The sequence below is a fragment of the Dipodomys ordii genome, unplaced genomic scaffold (genome assembly GCF_000151885.1).
Source record: "Dipodomys ordii isolate 6190 unplaced genomic scaffold, Dord_2.0 Scaffold51, whole genome shotgun sequence".
Lineage (NCBI taxonomy): Eukaryota > Metazoa > Chordata > Mammalia > Rodentia > Heteromyidae > Dipodomys > Dipodomys ordii.
Window position 1 is genome coordinate 2,023,460 of NW_012267267.1, and position 14,945 is coordinate 2,038,404.

At 46.2% G+C, this 14,945-nt stretch overlaps 1 protein-coding gene across 2 annotated transcripts in view; it reads left to right on the forward strand.

The window, feature by feature from the left end:
* Positions 1-14,893, forward strand: part of Bsdc1 (BSD domain containing 1) — a 27,330-nt gene extending 12,437 nt beyond the window's left edge. For both annotated transcript variants that reach the window (XM_013020625.1, XM_013020626.1), the window contains exons 6-11: positions 546-661; positions 1,053-1,121; positions 1,238-1,316; positions 2,587-3,063; positions 10,464-10,567; positions 13,478-14,893. In XM_013020625.1, the coding sequence (XP_012876079.1) occupies positions 546-661; positions 1,053-1,121; positions 1,238-1,316; positions 2,587-3,063; positions 10,464-10,567; positions 13,478-13,510 (878 nt within the window). In that variant the 3' untranslated portion in view covers positions 13,511-14,893. The remainder of the gene's footprint in view (positions 1-545; positions 662-1,052; positions 1,122-1,237; positions 1,317-2,586; positions 3,064-10,463; positions 10,568-13,477) is intronic.
* Positions 14,894-14,945: the final 52 nt, after the last annotated feature.

Here is a 14,945-nt window from a genome sequence, read left to right on the forward strand (position 1 = left end):
TCCCAGCCCAGTACCAAAATATTTTTGAATAAATTTAAAAAGAGGGAGGAGAAGGTTAAAATTCATGGTTTAGTGAAGATTATCTTATGAGTAAAATAGAAAGTGAGAAGAGGTAAGGAAAGGAAAGAAAAATAAGCAGCCCATGAAGACTCACAGAAACCAGGAGCTCCTGGTGAGAATTGATTTGTGCAGCTACATGAGAGAAGACAGGAAAGCAGCCAGTGACTGGATCCTTGGATCCACTGGTGACCTGAGGACAGCTATTTCAGAGATGGGGACTCAATAGCCAGGTGCAATGGATTAAATGCTAGCTGGGGCATGAGAAAATGGAGAGCACATCATTTTCTACAGATCACTGAGGTGCTACACCCTCATCCTAGTAGGGCCCAACCACTTTCTCACCTTGACCTATCCCCAACCTTGGGCCAAAAGAATAAAAACCTTAAGTTTTCTTTATTGCCCTTGTAGTCTTAAGTATATTTTGTAGGCCCCATGTTCTTTCCCCAGACCCAGGGATCTGACCATCAGCGTCTGTCCCCCTGCAGGGCCCCCGGAATTGTTTGACGCCTGGCTTTCCCAGTTCTGCTTGGAGGAGAAGAAGGGGGAGATCTCAGAACTCCTTGTAGGCAGCCCCTCCATCCGGGCCCTCTACACCAAGATGGTGAGGGCTCAGTCAGCAAGACCTCTGCTGGCTCCAGGCTTGAGGTGTTGGGAAGTGGGAGGGACATAGGCAATGGGAAAACATGCCAGACTGTCCTGAGCCAAGAATCTGCATAAAAGAGGCAGGTTGGCCAAGGCTCTGGCTCTCAGAAAATGGTAAGAAAGGGAAGGGCCAGCCAAGCCAGATGGGAGTTACTTTATCCTTTCTTGGCCAAGCTCTAAGGGAAGGTGGGTGTGGCTCAAACAAGGTGAGATAGAAGAACTTGTACAGTTAACTGCAAAGCCACTTTCTCAGTCTGCAATTCAGAGCCTGGGGGCAGACTGATAAGGCTGGGGACCCAAAACCTGCACAATATTTACAAATTCTCACCTCTACTTTGCCCTCTATCTAGGTTCCAGCAGCTGTTTCCCATTCAGAATTCTGGCATCGGTATTTCTATAAAGTCCATCAACTAGAGCAGGTATGCTGGTCTAACTTGGGAGGTAACCGTTCAGCCTGGGGTACAGAAAAAAAAGCAGGCTGAGACTAGGAAGAGGGTAGCTTGACTGTTCTTAGACATTCCTCCCCTTTCTGCAGGAGGAGGCCCGAAGGGATGCCCTGAAGCAGCGGGCAGAACAGAGTGTCACTGAAGAGCCTGGCTGGGAAGAGGAAGAAGGTAAGTGGTGTTGAGGTGTGGTAGGGAAATGACAAGTCTGTCTGTGAGGCTCTAGCCAGTGAGCACAGTATATGTGCTGAGCATAGGTGGATAACAGAATGTCAAACAAGGTTGGTGAAAACCTACGTTTAGAGAAATCACTACTGTCATTTGGACATACTGCCCTGGACCAATTACTTCACTGTCCCTGGGAACAGAATGAAAAATCCAGATTTTCCCTTCCTCATTTTTTATTTATTTTTTTCTGTCAGTTTTGGGGCCTGAACTCAGCCTGGGTGCTGTCCCTCAGCTCTTCAGCTCAAGGCTAGTGCTCTACCACTTGAGCCACAGCACCACTTGGGCTTTTTTTTTTTTTTTTGCTTAGGTGGTGCTGAGGAATCAAACCCAGGGCCTCATACATGCAAGGCAAGCACTCTACCAGTGAGCCACCTTCCCAGTCCCCCTCACCTTTAAATAAGACTGTAGGATCCTGTCCCAAAGCCAGCCTGGGCAGGAAAGTTCCTGAGACTCTTTTCTCCAGTAAACTACTCAGAAACAATCTGGAAGTGGTGCTATGGCTCAAGTGGTAGAGCTTAAGCCTTGAGAAAAAGAATTTTAGGGACAATGGCCAGGCCCTGAGTTCAAGCCCCAGGAATGGGAGGGTGGAGGGAAAGGATACTTTTATTTATTTATTTTTTTAATTTTTTTTTTGGGTCCGGTCATGGGGCCTGAACTCTGGGCCTGGGCGCTGTCCCTCAGCTCTTCAGCTCAAGGCTAGCGCTCTACCACTTGAGCCACAGCGCCACTTCTGGCTTTTTTCTTTTTGCTTATGTGGTGCTGAGGAATTGAACCCAGGGCCTTGAGCATGCAAGGCAAGCGCTCTACCACTGAGCCACCTTCACAGCCCGATACTTTAATTTATTAAGTACTTATACTATACTACCTTCCCAGCCTATGCTAAGAGCATTATATGTATAGTCCTTACTGTGTAGGAAGGACTCCATTGTCACTTTCACCATTGAGGTCGGAAGTTAAAAGAGAAATGGGCTTGCCAAATTATGAACTTAAGATGTAGCACAGCCCAGTCTGAACCCCAGCTAACCCACTTTCAAGCAGCCCAGCAGAGCCCTGGAAGCAAGCAGGGCTTTGACTACAGGGAGTGTCTGCAGAAGAACCATGATGGGGCAGGGGTGAAGGAAATGGTGCTAGTCTTCATTGGAGTAAAAAACTTGGTTGTCTTGAAGTTGGCTGGGGTCACTGCCCTCTGTTTTCTACCTTTCTTTCTCTACAGAGGATCTTGTGGGCATTTCACCATCTCCAAAAGAGGCAAATGTTCCTGTGACCAAAACTTCTATATCCTCTGAAGGAAGGCCTGTCCCCCAGGGTTCCTGTGAAGAGACCCTTGGGACCTCAGTGGAGGCCCCAGCAGAGGTGACTCCATCAGAGAGCAGCGAGAGCATCTCACTCGTAACACAGATTGCCAACCCTGCCACTGCACTTGAGGCACCAGTGCTACCCAAAGACCTGTCCCAAAAGCTGTTTGAAGCATCTTTGGAGGAACAGAGCCTGACTGTGGATGAGGGAGAGACTGGTCCACCACCCCCAGTTCCCTCCAAGCCTCTAACCCCAGCTGGTCGCCCCAGTGGCCCAGAGCCTAGGCCTCCAGCCAGAGTAGAGACTCTGAGGGAGGAGGCACCTACAGACTTACGAGTGTTCGAACTGAATTCAGATAGTGGGAAGTCTACCCCTTCTAACAATGGCAAGAAAGGTAGGTCTGGCAGCCCAAACTTGGGGTGGGCAGGCCAAGAAAGAGTTGCCACCTTAAAAGGTAGATGTGCCTCTTTGTTCTTTTCACAGTTCTAAGAGCAGATTTTCTTTGAGATACTGATGAGGACAGCTGCTATTTATTGTAACTGTATTTTAATTAAGTCTGTCATCACATGGTCTCTGAAAGAAGGCAGTGCCATACATTTGGGATTAGTGTCAATGAAGTAGGGTGTATGCTAAGCCTTGTACTAAATGTCACCTGGCATTTCAGTTTCATCTGCACCTCACAACCTATGAGGTCAGCACTGTTATCTTCATTTTACAGGGAAGAAAATGAGGCCCAGAAATGTTAGGTGACTTGGTTCCTCATTGTATAGCCTCCCTGATTTTATAGCCATGCTCATAACTGGTACACTCTGCCAATATCTGTCCTTTTGGACAGTTCAGCCTTGCCTGGGTTGGGAGTTCTATGATGTTCATACCAGCAGGGTCTTCTCCCCTTTGGAACTTTGGGAAAATGTCAGCTTCCCTAAACGTTCATTATTATTAGGAAATAAGTAAAAGCTCCACATACTATTTAATGAGAATGAATTTGGGGTGACCCAGCTTCCATTATAGAGCTTTAGTTTCTTATCTGTATCAGGGAGATTTAGACTAGACACTACAATTTATGTCAAAGAGCAACCTCTTTAGCTCCAGGAATTAAAGGACAAGGATAGACATAATGTTAGCTTGTCACCTACAGAATCCCCTCTCTGGAGATTACCAGTTGTTAGCAAGACTGCCCCACCCCACTTGACATACATGCTGCTCTTGGCACTAACACTTAGTACCTGTCACAGCCTAAAGCTTGTCTATCAGGTGAGGCCTGGCCTACTGCACAATGAGGGACTGGTTTGATGTAGTGGATGGACAATGGACCCATCCTGGCCTTCTCTTCTTGCTGATGGGAACTTCAGGGTTTCCAGTGTCTTAACACAGTGCTTTCTTTTTGCCTGGTTCAGTGAGGTCATCCATTCAGCTCCTGCTTGCTCTTTATGAGACATGAGGGGGGAGGGGCAGAAGTGGAGATCTTTGTGATGAAGCATGAAGCAGTATGGGACAGGCTAGATACTGGAGGTGTTGAGAGAAAGAAGGAATCTGAGCATCAGCGCTGTCTCACCGAGGAGACTGTGTTGGAGAGGTGGGGCAGGTGCTGGTGGTAGTCTAGGCTGAAGGCATGTTTAATAGGTGATGACAAAACTCCCTTGACAACTCCGGTTGTCTCCCTGGAGAGGGAGGTACAAGAAGGGCAGATGGATTGGTTCTTGAGCAGAATTTAAGAGCTTAATATCTTAAGCTGGAATCAGAAGTTTGGACCTCGTGCCATAAAGCAGCAGATAGAGAGGCTAAGGCTCTCTGTATCTAAGGCTCTTGGTTCAAGTCTCAACTTTGCTACTAAGCCACATGACTTCAGAAATTTCTGATTTTCTGTAAGCCTCTATTTACTCCTTTAATATATTGAAGGTAATTGTTTTGGGATAGACTTTCTCAGGAAACTTGGGAGATCTCTGACCTGGGAAGTGAAGATAATAATAGCAAGAGGTAACATTTGTTGAGCATTTTCTATGTGTCTACACCTATGCAAAGCACTGAATGTGCCTATCATTCAAACCTCCCCAAAGCCTTCTAAGAACTGTGCAGTTTCTCATCTTTTGTTTGGTAGAAATCTAAGATCACTTACCCCGAGATCACTAATTTTTGAGCAGCATGTAAAATAACCATGTAGAAGGGTAAAAGAAGGTGATGGGCCTGACAGGTATAGTAACTTGGCTGGATGGGTAGCATCAGGGCCCTTTGAAAGTATGGGGATTTAAGTTCATACCCTGGGTGCTTGGTAGGCAGGCATTCACCCCTTGAGTCTTGCCCCTTATCTTTTTGGGTTATTTTTCACATAAGGTCTTATACTTTTTGCCCCAGCTAGCCTCAGACCATAATCCTATCTGTGACTGTGTTGACAGTCTGGAACCACTGTACCCAGCTTGTTTTGTTGAGATGGAAGTATAGCTAACTTGCCTAGGCTAGCCTCAAACTTCGTATCTCTTATCTCCATTTCCCAATTAAATAATTAGAGAGGTATGCTACACCTGATCTTGAACTCATCTGGGGCTTGAACTCAGGCCTGGGCACTGTTCCTGAGCTTTTCCTAGTCAAGGCTGACACTCTACCACTTGAGCCACAGCTATACCTCCTGGGGTTTTTTTATGGGTCCGGTTGTGGGGCCTGAACTCGGCCTAGGTGCCCCTCAGCTCTTCAGTTCATGGCTGGCACTCTACAACTTGAGCCACAGCGCCACTTCCGGCTTTTTTCTTTTTTCTTATGTGGTGCTGAGGAATCGAACCCAGGGCCTCATGCATGCAAGGCAAATGCTCTACCTCTGAGCCACCTTCCCAGGCCCTACCTCCTGTTTTTGGTTGTTGGTTTTTTGTTTTTGTTTTTTTTGTTCCGGTTGTGGGGCCTGAACTCTGGGCCTGGGCACTATCCCTCAGCTCTTCAGCTCAAGGCTAGCGCTCTACCACTTGAGCCACAGCGCCACTTCCAGCTTTTTTTCCTTTTTGCTTATGTGGTGCTAAGGAATCGAACCCAGGGCCTCATACATTCGAGGCAAGTGCTCTACCACTGAGCCACCTTCCCAGACCCTACCTCTTAGTTTTTGAAGATGAGTCTCGCAGACTTTCCTGCCAGGCTGGCTTTGAACCTCAATCTACAGATCTCAGCTTCCTGAATAGCTAGGATTGCAGGTGTAAGCTATCAGTGCCTGGCACCTTATCTTTTGTTTTTTTTTTTGAGGCAGTATCTCACTGTAACCTGGCTAGCCTATAACTCACAAACTTCTTGCCTTTGTTGCCTGAGAGCTGAGATTATATGTATGTACCACTACACCCAGCATTTCTTTTGTACTTTTTCCCAGCTACATTCAGTCGCAAAGGTGCAGGCACAGAGCAGATGGGAAGTTGGATTTAACTAGAGTCCACATTTAATAAGGTAAAATCAATGTAAGAAAAGGAAAGTATATGCAAGAAATGATCAGAATGTGGTCTTGTATTCTTAGCTGGGTAGGGGAGGGAATGAGAGGGTAGTGAAACAATTAGAGCTAAAGAATTATAGGTTCCATTTGGAATTAGGCTGCAAAGAGAAAATGTACTGGTTGGAGAGGTGAAATTGAGATGGGGGCGTTGCAGAAAAGGCACTCAACTACTCTGTGTTGCCTTGAGTACATTTGAGGGCATGTGAAAGGAGCAGCTATGGATATGATGCACAGCCACTCTACTAGTCAGTTTGGTGGGAAAAGCCAGTGACTTAGAACAGGTTACAACAGTGGGAATGTAGTAGAAGAAAAAATTTCCCCTTTAGCAAAAAAATTCGTGATTTTGAGTTGTTTTTTGAGGTACTGGAGATCCAACCCAGGTATTCATGAATGCTAGGTAGGCATTCTTATCACTGAGCCACACCCCAACCCAGGAAGAAATCTTAAAAGAATGTTGTTAGTCTTGGTAATACATTCATAGCACTCAAAAGACAGAGGCAAGAGAATCAGGAGTTTGAGACCAGCCTGAGCTATCTAGTGAATCCCAGGGTAACCTGAGTTATATAATGAGATTTTCCAAAAAAGAAGGCTGGGTTGTAGCTTAGTGGTAGACCACTTGCCTAGCTCTAGCATGTGCAAGGCCCTGGGTTTAGTCCCCAGCATGAAAGAAGAAAAAAAAAGATGGAGGTTTGGGAACTGACTCTTTTCCCTTACACACCCATATCCTCAGATGACACAAAGCATGGCCTTTGGGTACAGCAAGGCCTTGTGTCATTGCAGAGTTGCTTCCACCTGCATTATGTCCCAGGGTTTATCTGCTCAGCTGCTCAGTCAGGGGAGAGAAGCTTAGGGCAGGTTTAAAGCCCAAGGCCCTGGTTTGAAGGCCTTCACCATCAACTATAGAACATAGAAGCTGTTTTTGTCTGTCTGAGGAAGCAGAACCACTTATGCAGAATAAGATTAATTGTAACCTCACTCTGAGGTTAGTAGTCAACTGAGAACAAAAACCAGAAGGAGTCAGACTCTGTCTTGAAGTCCTGCGTTGTATAGATCAGGTGTCATATGCACAGTGCAATAGAGAGCTTAGCACACTCATGATGTGACAGGACAGGGTGGCAAGAAGAGGCCATTGGTGGCCAGATTCACATCCAACCCTGCTGGTGAAGCCTTCATTCAGTGTATAAACTGGAACTGGTATATTTACCCAGAGGATGGATGTGCATGCTTCAAAAATGAGCTGGTAGGGCTGGGAAGGTGGCTCAGTGGTAGAGCGCTTGCCTTGCATGCATGAGGCCCTGGGTTTGATTCCTCAGCACCACATAAGCAAAAAGAAAAAAGCTGGAAGTGGCGCTGTGGCTCAAGTGGTAGAGCGCTAGCCTTGAGCTGAAGAGCTGAGGACAGCGCCCAGGCCCAGAGTTCAGGCCCCACGACCGGATCCCCCCCCACCCAAAAAAAAAATGAGCTGGTAAAGCCTGGCACTGGTGGCTCATGCCTATAAATTTTAGCTACTCAGAAGGCAGGGAAGGTGGCTTAAGTGGTAGAGCACTCACCTTGAGCTGAAGAGCTGAGGGGCAGCACCCAGGCCCAGAGTTCAAGCCCCACAACCAACAACAAAAAAAAGAGGCTGAGATCTGAGGATCGCAGTTGAAAGCCAGCTCAGGAAGGAAAATTTGAGATTTTTCTCTTTCTTTCTTTTTTTTTTTTTTTTTGTCAGTTGTGGAGCCTGAACTCTGGGCCTGGGCGCTGTCCCTCAGCTCTTCAGCTCAAGGCTACGCTCTACCACTTGAACCACAGCACTACTTCTGACTCTTTCTGCTTATGTGATGCTGAGGAATTGAACCCAGGGCTTCATGCATGCAAGGCAAGCACTCTACCACTGAGCCATATTCCCAGCCCTATCATGAGATTCTCATCTCCAGTTAACCACCAGAAAACCAGAAGTGGCACTGTGGCTTAAGTGGTAGAGTGCTAGCCTTGAGCTGACAGAGCTCAGCGACAGTGCCGAGACCCAGAGTTCAAGCCCCATGACCAACAACAACAAAAAAAGAAGTGGAAGGATTTGCCCTAGCATTTAAGCCTAATGAGGGGATTTCAGGTCCTGAAGACTGAAGGAAATGTCATGCCACATCCACACCTCTTAGGTGAAGAGTCAACTCCCAAGTCAAGCTACTGAGCTACAGCAAGCTACACTAGAGGGTACATATCTACTATGTACATGTGTAATTGTTACTTTACGTTCATATTTTAATTCTAACACCACTTTTTCTCAAACTGCAGGCCCAAGTCTCCAAAGAATCACCCAGTTTGTAAAGCAGAATCCTGGGCGACCACCTGGTTGCTGAATCCCATAGGGGACTGGAAATAGGGAGGATAGGAATTGCATTCTGATAAGTTTTTCCAAAGTTCTTTGCAAAGACAGTGATTTTATCCTAATTTTATAAATAGACTGAAACCCAGAACAATTTGTCCATGACCGTACAGTAGGTCTAGGAGTGAGTGATACTCAACCAGGTGTGCTGGCTCCAGAGACCACAACACTCATGATGAGGAAGAAGGTGCAGTGCTAGCCGCTTGTACAGAATGCAGAGCAAGCCAATTTATGTAGTTCACTTCTTACTAATAACTTTCACATGCAGGCTTTTAGTTTGCCTATTAGACCATTCCCAAGTAGCAGTGTTTATGACAGTAGTCTAGACACCATACTTTAGTGGTGTAGATTCATGTAGATAAGGAGTTGGTAAACATTGCCTGGGGCCAGGTCACAAATGTTCCCATACAGTCTGTATGGGAACTACTGAGCTCTGCTGTGAAAACGCGAGAGTGGCCAGACAGGTAAACAAATGGATGGCTTATTCTGGAATTTTACTTCCAGAAAAAGGTGGTAGGCTGGATTTGATCCCTGGGCCATGATTTCACCTACTGGTTTAGAGAAAGGGTCTTGGAATATTCATTATTCACCTGCATGTTCTGAGTACCAGGAATACATAAGAAAAACAAAGCTCCTGGTTCTTCCATTGTAGCTCTGTGTTATTAGTAAGTATGGTAAATGTGACAATGTAATATATTAGAAAGTGATAAATATGCTGGAAAAGGTTGAAGAAAGGTGAGGTTGAGGAAAGCATGAAGGGTTGGGAAGTTGGCCTTACAGATAACCAAGGAGGATTCTGGTATAGAAACAACCACTAAAAGGCATTGCCTGGTATCTGCCAATAGGAACCAGGTCAGTGCAGGTAGAATGGTAAGGGGAAAGAGGCTCATGTTTCCCCTGGTAGATTCATGTGGCTCCTTGAAGGCCTCTGGGCCAGTGTGCTTCTCCACTGATTTTTTTCAGTATTGGGGTTGGAATTTAGCTTTGTGCTTGCTTTATACTCTGCTACTTGAGCCACATCTCCAGTCCGCCTCTCCATTCTTCACTTGCCTTTTCTAACTTAATGGTTTCAGACTAGTTTGCCATAATATATATAAAGTTCTCCAGCCTCCCTTTAAAAAGTCATATCATTTTCTGTCAGGTAACTATTATCATCCATTTGTGTTATTCCCTATTCTGAGTTTTCTTCACTATAGTGTATCACTATAGTGAAAATGGTTTGACCACTTTTTTTTTTTTTTTGGGTCCGGTTGTGGGGCCTGAACTCTGCGCCTGGGCGCTGTCCCTAAGCTCTCAAGGCTAGCGCTCTACCACTTGAGCCACAGCGCCACTTCCGGCTTTTTTCTTTTTGCTTATGTGGTGCTGAGGAATCGAACCCAGGGCCCCATGCATGCAAGGCAAGTGCTCTACCACTGAGCCACCTTCCCAGCCCCAACACTTTTTTTTTTAACTGAATTAATACTTTTCCTTAGACTCCTAGAAGTGAAATCACTAAGCCAAGAGTAAAGTAGTCTATAAAGACTACTTTTTAGCCAGGCTCACACCTGTAATCCTAGCTACTCAAGGGGCTGAGACCTGAGGATCGTGGTTCAAAGCTAGCCCGAGCAGGAAAGTCCCTGAGACTCTTATCTCTAATTACCACCAGAAAATTGGAAGTGATGCTGTGGCTCAAGTGGTAGAGCACTAGCCTTGAGCTGAAGAGTGCAGGGACAGTGTCCAGGCCCAGAGTTCAAGTCCCACGACTGAGGGAAAAAAAAAAGCCCATTCTTGTAAGGCTAGAGGCATGGCTTAAATGGTAAGTACCAGCTGTGAGCAATAAAGCCTCATGAGTGCCCCTAAAGGAACAGCAAAAAGCTGTGTTGTATACTTCCAGCTGTTTTAAAGATTGTTATTACATCTAGTAAAACCCTTTAGATACCCCCTTCCTGTCCTGTGTTGCCTTTTACACTGTGGTTTGTGTTTTCAGGCTCAAGCACAGACATCAGTGAGGACTGGGAGAAAGACTTTGACTTGGACATGACCGAAGAAGAAGTACAGATGGCACTTTCCAAAGTGGATGCCTCTGGTGAGGTGAGTGAGCCCAGTCAGCCACAGGCAAGCCAGGCCAGTGGTGTCAGGCTCCAAGACACTTCCCATAAAACTGTGCTGTCCACTCAGAGAGTATCCCTGCATTTGGATGAGCTAGCAGGCTGTACAGGAAGTGAGGTGAGGCCTAGCTCTCTACCCCCTGACAGTTGTCAGTAGCAGCTCTGCTTTTTTTCAATTCAAGAGTGGATGAATGAAAAAATCCTTGGCCTTAGCTTTGTATCATAATTACCCAAGGAACTACTTAACAGATTCTAGCCAGGTGCCAGTGGCTCACATCTGTAATCCTATCTACTCAGGAGGCTGAGATCTGAAGATGGTGATTTGAAGCTAGCCCAGGCAGGAATGTCCATGAGACTCTTTTCTTCAATTAACCACAAAAAGCCAGAAATGGAGCTGTGGCTCAAGTGGTAAGAGTGCTAGTCTTGAGCACAAAAGCTCAGGGGACAACTCCTAGGCCCTGATTTTAAGCCCCAGTGCCAGCAAAAAAAAAAAAAACATACATCAGGGTCAATCTGTAATCCCAGCACTCATAAGCATAAGCTCAAGGGCCAACTTGGACTACATAACAAGACCCTGTCTCAATATAGATACATATATAGATAATGAGCCCTGCCCAGACCTTATGACTTATGGTTCCCAAATGTGGGGCCTCAACAAGTTCCTGTCCTTAAAGACAAAAGACCAATGTGATAGACAGCAAGTCACTCACTTGACCTTTCTAGATCTAATACATGGAATTGATGATACTACTTGACTTATAAGTTACAATGAGGTATGCATGTAAACAGGTCAAGCATGGTGACTGGGTTATATAGTAGCCTTCAGTAAACATTAGTGATGCACACCAAAAAACCCATTCCAGTTACTGACCTTAAATAAGCCTTTAATTGCTTTTACTCTTTGCTTCTTCCCAGAATGAGGCTTTGGTTATTTGGTTATTATGGTGTTAGGAATGGAGGAACCCAGAGCCTCATGCATACTAGGCAACTGCCTACAATTGAGAGATTATTTAGAATTAGAGTCTAAAACAGCTAAAGGTTCTCACAGCTAATTTTTGACAAGACCAAACGTTCAGTCTAGAAAAGATGGATGTGTTACTTCCATTATTACATAAGAATCATATGGCCAGGCGCTGGTGGCTCATGCCGGTAATCCTAGCTACTCAGAAAGCTGAGCTCTAGGACTGGGAAGGTGGCTCAGTGGTAGAGTGCTTGCCTTGCATGCATGAGGCCCTGGGTTCAATTCCTCAGCACCACAGAAGCAAAAAGAAAAAAGCCGGAAGTGGCGCTGTGGCTCAAGTGGTAGAGCACTAGCTTTGAGCTGAAGAGTTGAGGGACAGTGCCCAGGCCCAGAGTTCAGGCCCCACGACCATACCCCCCCCCCCCCAAAAAAAAAAAGAAAGCTGAACTCTGAGGATCATGGTTCAAGTCTAGCCTGGGCAGGAAGTCATGAGATTTTAGCTCCAATTAACCACCAGAAAAAGTGCTGTAGCTCAAAGTGGTAGATTGCTAACCTTGTACAAAAGAGCTCAGGGATAGCACCCAAGCCCTGAGTTTGAGCACCACAACCAACAAAAAGAAAAAAAAATCATGTAATTCCTCTGTCATATGGGCAGATTAGAAAGACCTGTGAAGGTCTAGTCTTTCCAGTTGGGAAGCTAAAGCCTCAAAGGACATAGTGACCTGTATTCAAGACTATTTTGGACCTAGAACTTCACTGTACCCAGCAGAGAAGGCCCACAGTGTCCTTTCATGATATATAAGCAGTTGCTAGTTTCTGTGCCTTTGGCAACTCTCTTTAAAACTTGATGAGTAGGGCTGGGAATGTGGCTTAGTGGTAGAGTACTTGCCTAGCATGCATGAAGCCCTGGGTTCAGTTCCTCCATACCACATAAACAGAAAAACCCAGAAGTGGCATGTGGCTCCAGTGGCAGAGTGCTAGCTCAAGGACAGTGCCTAGACCCTGAGTTCAAACCCCCAGGACTGGCAAAAAAAAAAAAAAACCTTGATGAGTAGAGTTAGGGATGCAGCTCAGTAGTAAAGCACTTGCCTAGCATTTGCTGAGGCCCTGGGTTTGATCCTTAGCAATGTAATAAAAACCCCAACCTGCCATGCAGTATACCTGATCAGTCATTCTGCAGCCCATCATATCAGGGATGAGCTGATAGTAGGCCAGGAGTAACAAGGCAAGAGAAAAGAGATTTAAGCCAAGAGCTAAGGTGCTGGCCACTGATAAAGACTTTGTGAGCATGTACATGTACTATACCCTGCTTTTAGTTACAGTGCCAAGTGTGTTCAACAGGAGCCAGGTTCTCTTTTGTTGTTGTTTTGTTGTTGGTTGGTTGTGGGGGCTTGACTCTGGCCCTGGGCGTTATCCCTCAGCTATTCAGGGCAAAGTGAGCACTCTACCTGAGCCACAGTGCCACTTATGGTTTTCTAGTAGTTAATTGGAGATAAGAGTCTCATGGATTTCCTGCTTGAGCTGGCTTTGAACTGCAATCCTCAGATCTCAGCCTCCTAAGTAGCTAGAATTCAGGTATGAGCCACCAGCATCCAGCTGAGCCAGGTTCTCTTAAGGAAATGACTTAAGGGTTTGGTTCTTTAGGTGTCCCTTGTAGTGTCCAGAATTGGTTGGTGTCAGTACTTCCTTTGGGTATGAAACAGTCAAAGCAACAACAAGCCCTTCCCTCATGCTTGCCCAGATATGGTCCTACATTGTCTGGAAGGTCATGAATTCTCTTTCACAGCAGGGCCAGGGTATGGCTCAGAGTTGGGGCTGGGGTCAGCTATCCAGAATGGAGGTGGCTTTGCTTAGCAAGGGGAAAGTTGGGTCCGGGCTTGACTCAGAGGAGTAAGTGTGTTTGTGTTCTCCATTATCCTCTTACATTTGCAGCTGGAAGATGTAGAGTGGGAGGACTGGGAATGAGGGGAGCCATGCAAGCTGCTCCCCAACCTCTGCGACACCTCTCACCTCCCTCGCTCATCTCAGCCAAGCCCTGGAAGACACTGACTGAGAATGTCCCTCCAGAGGTCTCTACCATCCAGATACTGGTGGCTCCCTGCTGCTCTTTGGGCCTCTGATCACACCTGGGAAGGGGCTTTCTTAAATCCAAAACCCAGAAATCTGACTTGTGCCAACCTTAGGATCACCTAAGGGGAAGGACACTACCCTGTCACTGGAGAGCCTACATTTCTTGCTGAATGTCCACTGATCCCATGATCTTCTGTTGGGAAGCCCCAGGGGAGAATGCTAGCCCTTCTGTGTGGAGACAGTTGAGCCACCAGTCTCCTGAGGGAAGCCGAGACAACGCTGGCTTCCATAAGCACAGGAGGAGGGCCGAGCCACCTGCCCATGGCCAAACTGCTCCTGTCTCAGTGGATAAGAGGCATTTATCCCTGGGAAATGTGCCTCTCTCGGGAGTCTCCCCCTCCAAGGCATTTTCTACTCCTAGAAAAGTTCACTGGGGTTCAGAATCTTAAGACCAAATCTTAACCCTCTCCTTTTCCTCCAGCCCACACTGGGATGTCCCCTCACTTCCTAGGGCTTCTTTACATCAGATGCACCCAAGTCCTTAGCCCAGCTGTGCCACTGCAAGAGTCAGCTCTTGCATTCTCTCCCTTTCCCCAAGGGAGGGGACCACTTCAGGCCCTTTTCTGTGCGCTGCCTGACAAAATACCTAATCCAAGCAGCTACCTACCTTGACTCCCTGTAGCTACCAGCGGTACGAATTGATGAGCAAAAAGTGAGGACTTAAGAGCCCTGGTAAGGCTTCTCTGCCTCGGCCCTCTGCTTCCAAAGGAACAGGGCTGGGTGAAAGTTCTGAGACTTAGCAGACTCTGCAGAGGCAATCCTTCAGAAGACAAAGCTAGCCTGTGGCTCTTACCCTCTACTCTGGTGAAGTTGAACCTTTGTTGGGGCAGTGAGGACTGCAGGGATTCCTGGAGACCTCTGGTGCTTCACAGGTGTTGCCTGATGATTGCTGTTTGTAAGCTGGTGTGTCCACCAGTGATTTAAAGGGATCATGGTGGGGGCACCAAGAGTAGTAGGCACTTCACTGCAAACCTTCAATAAGGGGTGGGGTAGAGAGAATGCTCAATCTTATTTTGACGGGATGGGGTTTTTCTCTTTGTAATTACTTCTTTAGTTTAATTAACCTTTTGGTTGTTGTGCAATATTATATATTTTAAATTATAATGCATCTCCCCAGAGTATTTTGTAGCCAAGAAAAGAAAACAGGAAAAGGTTTTAAAAAAAAAGAAAAAAGATTCTAACAGCTGTTAGTTTTGTAATTAAAAGGAACAACAACAAAAAAAAAACTTTGTCTTGAACCTTTTACAGATTTGCCATAACAGCATTAAAG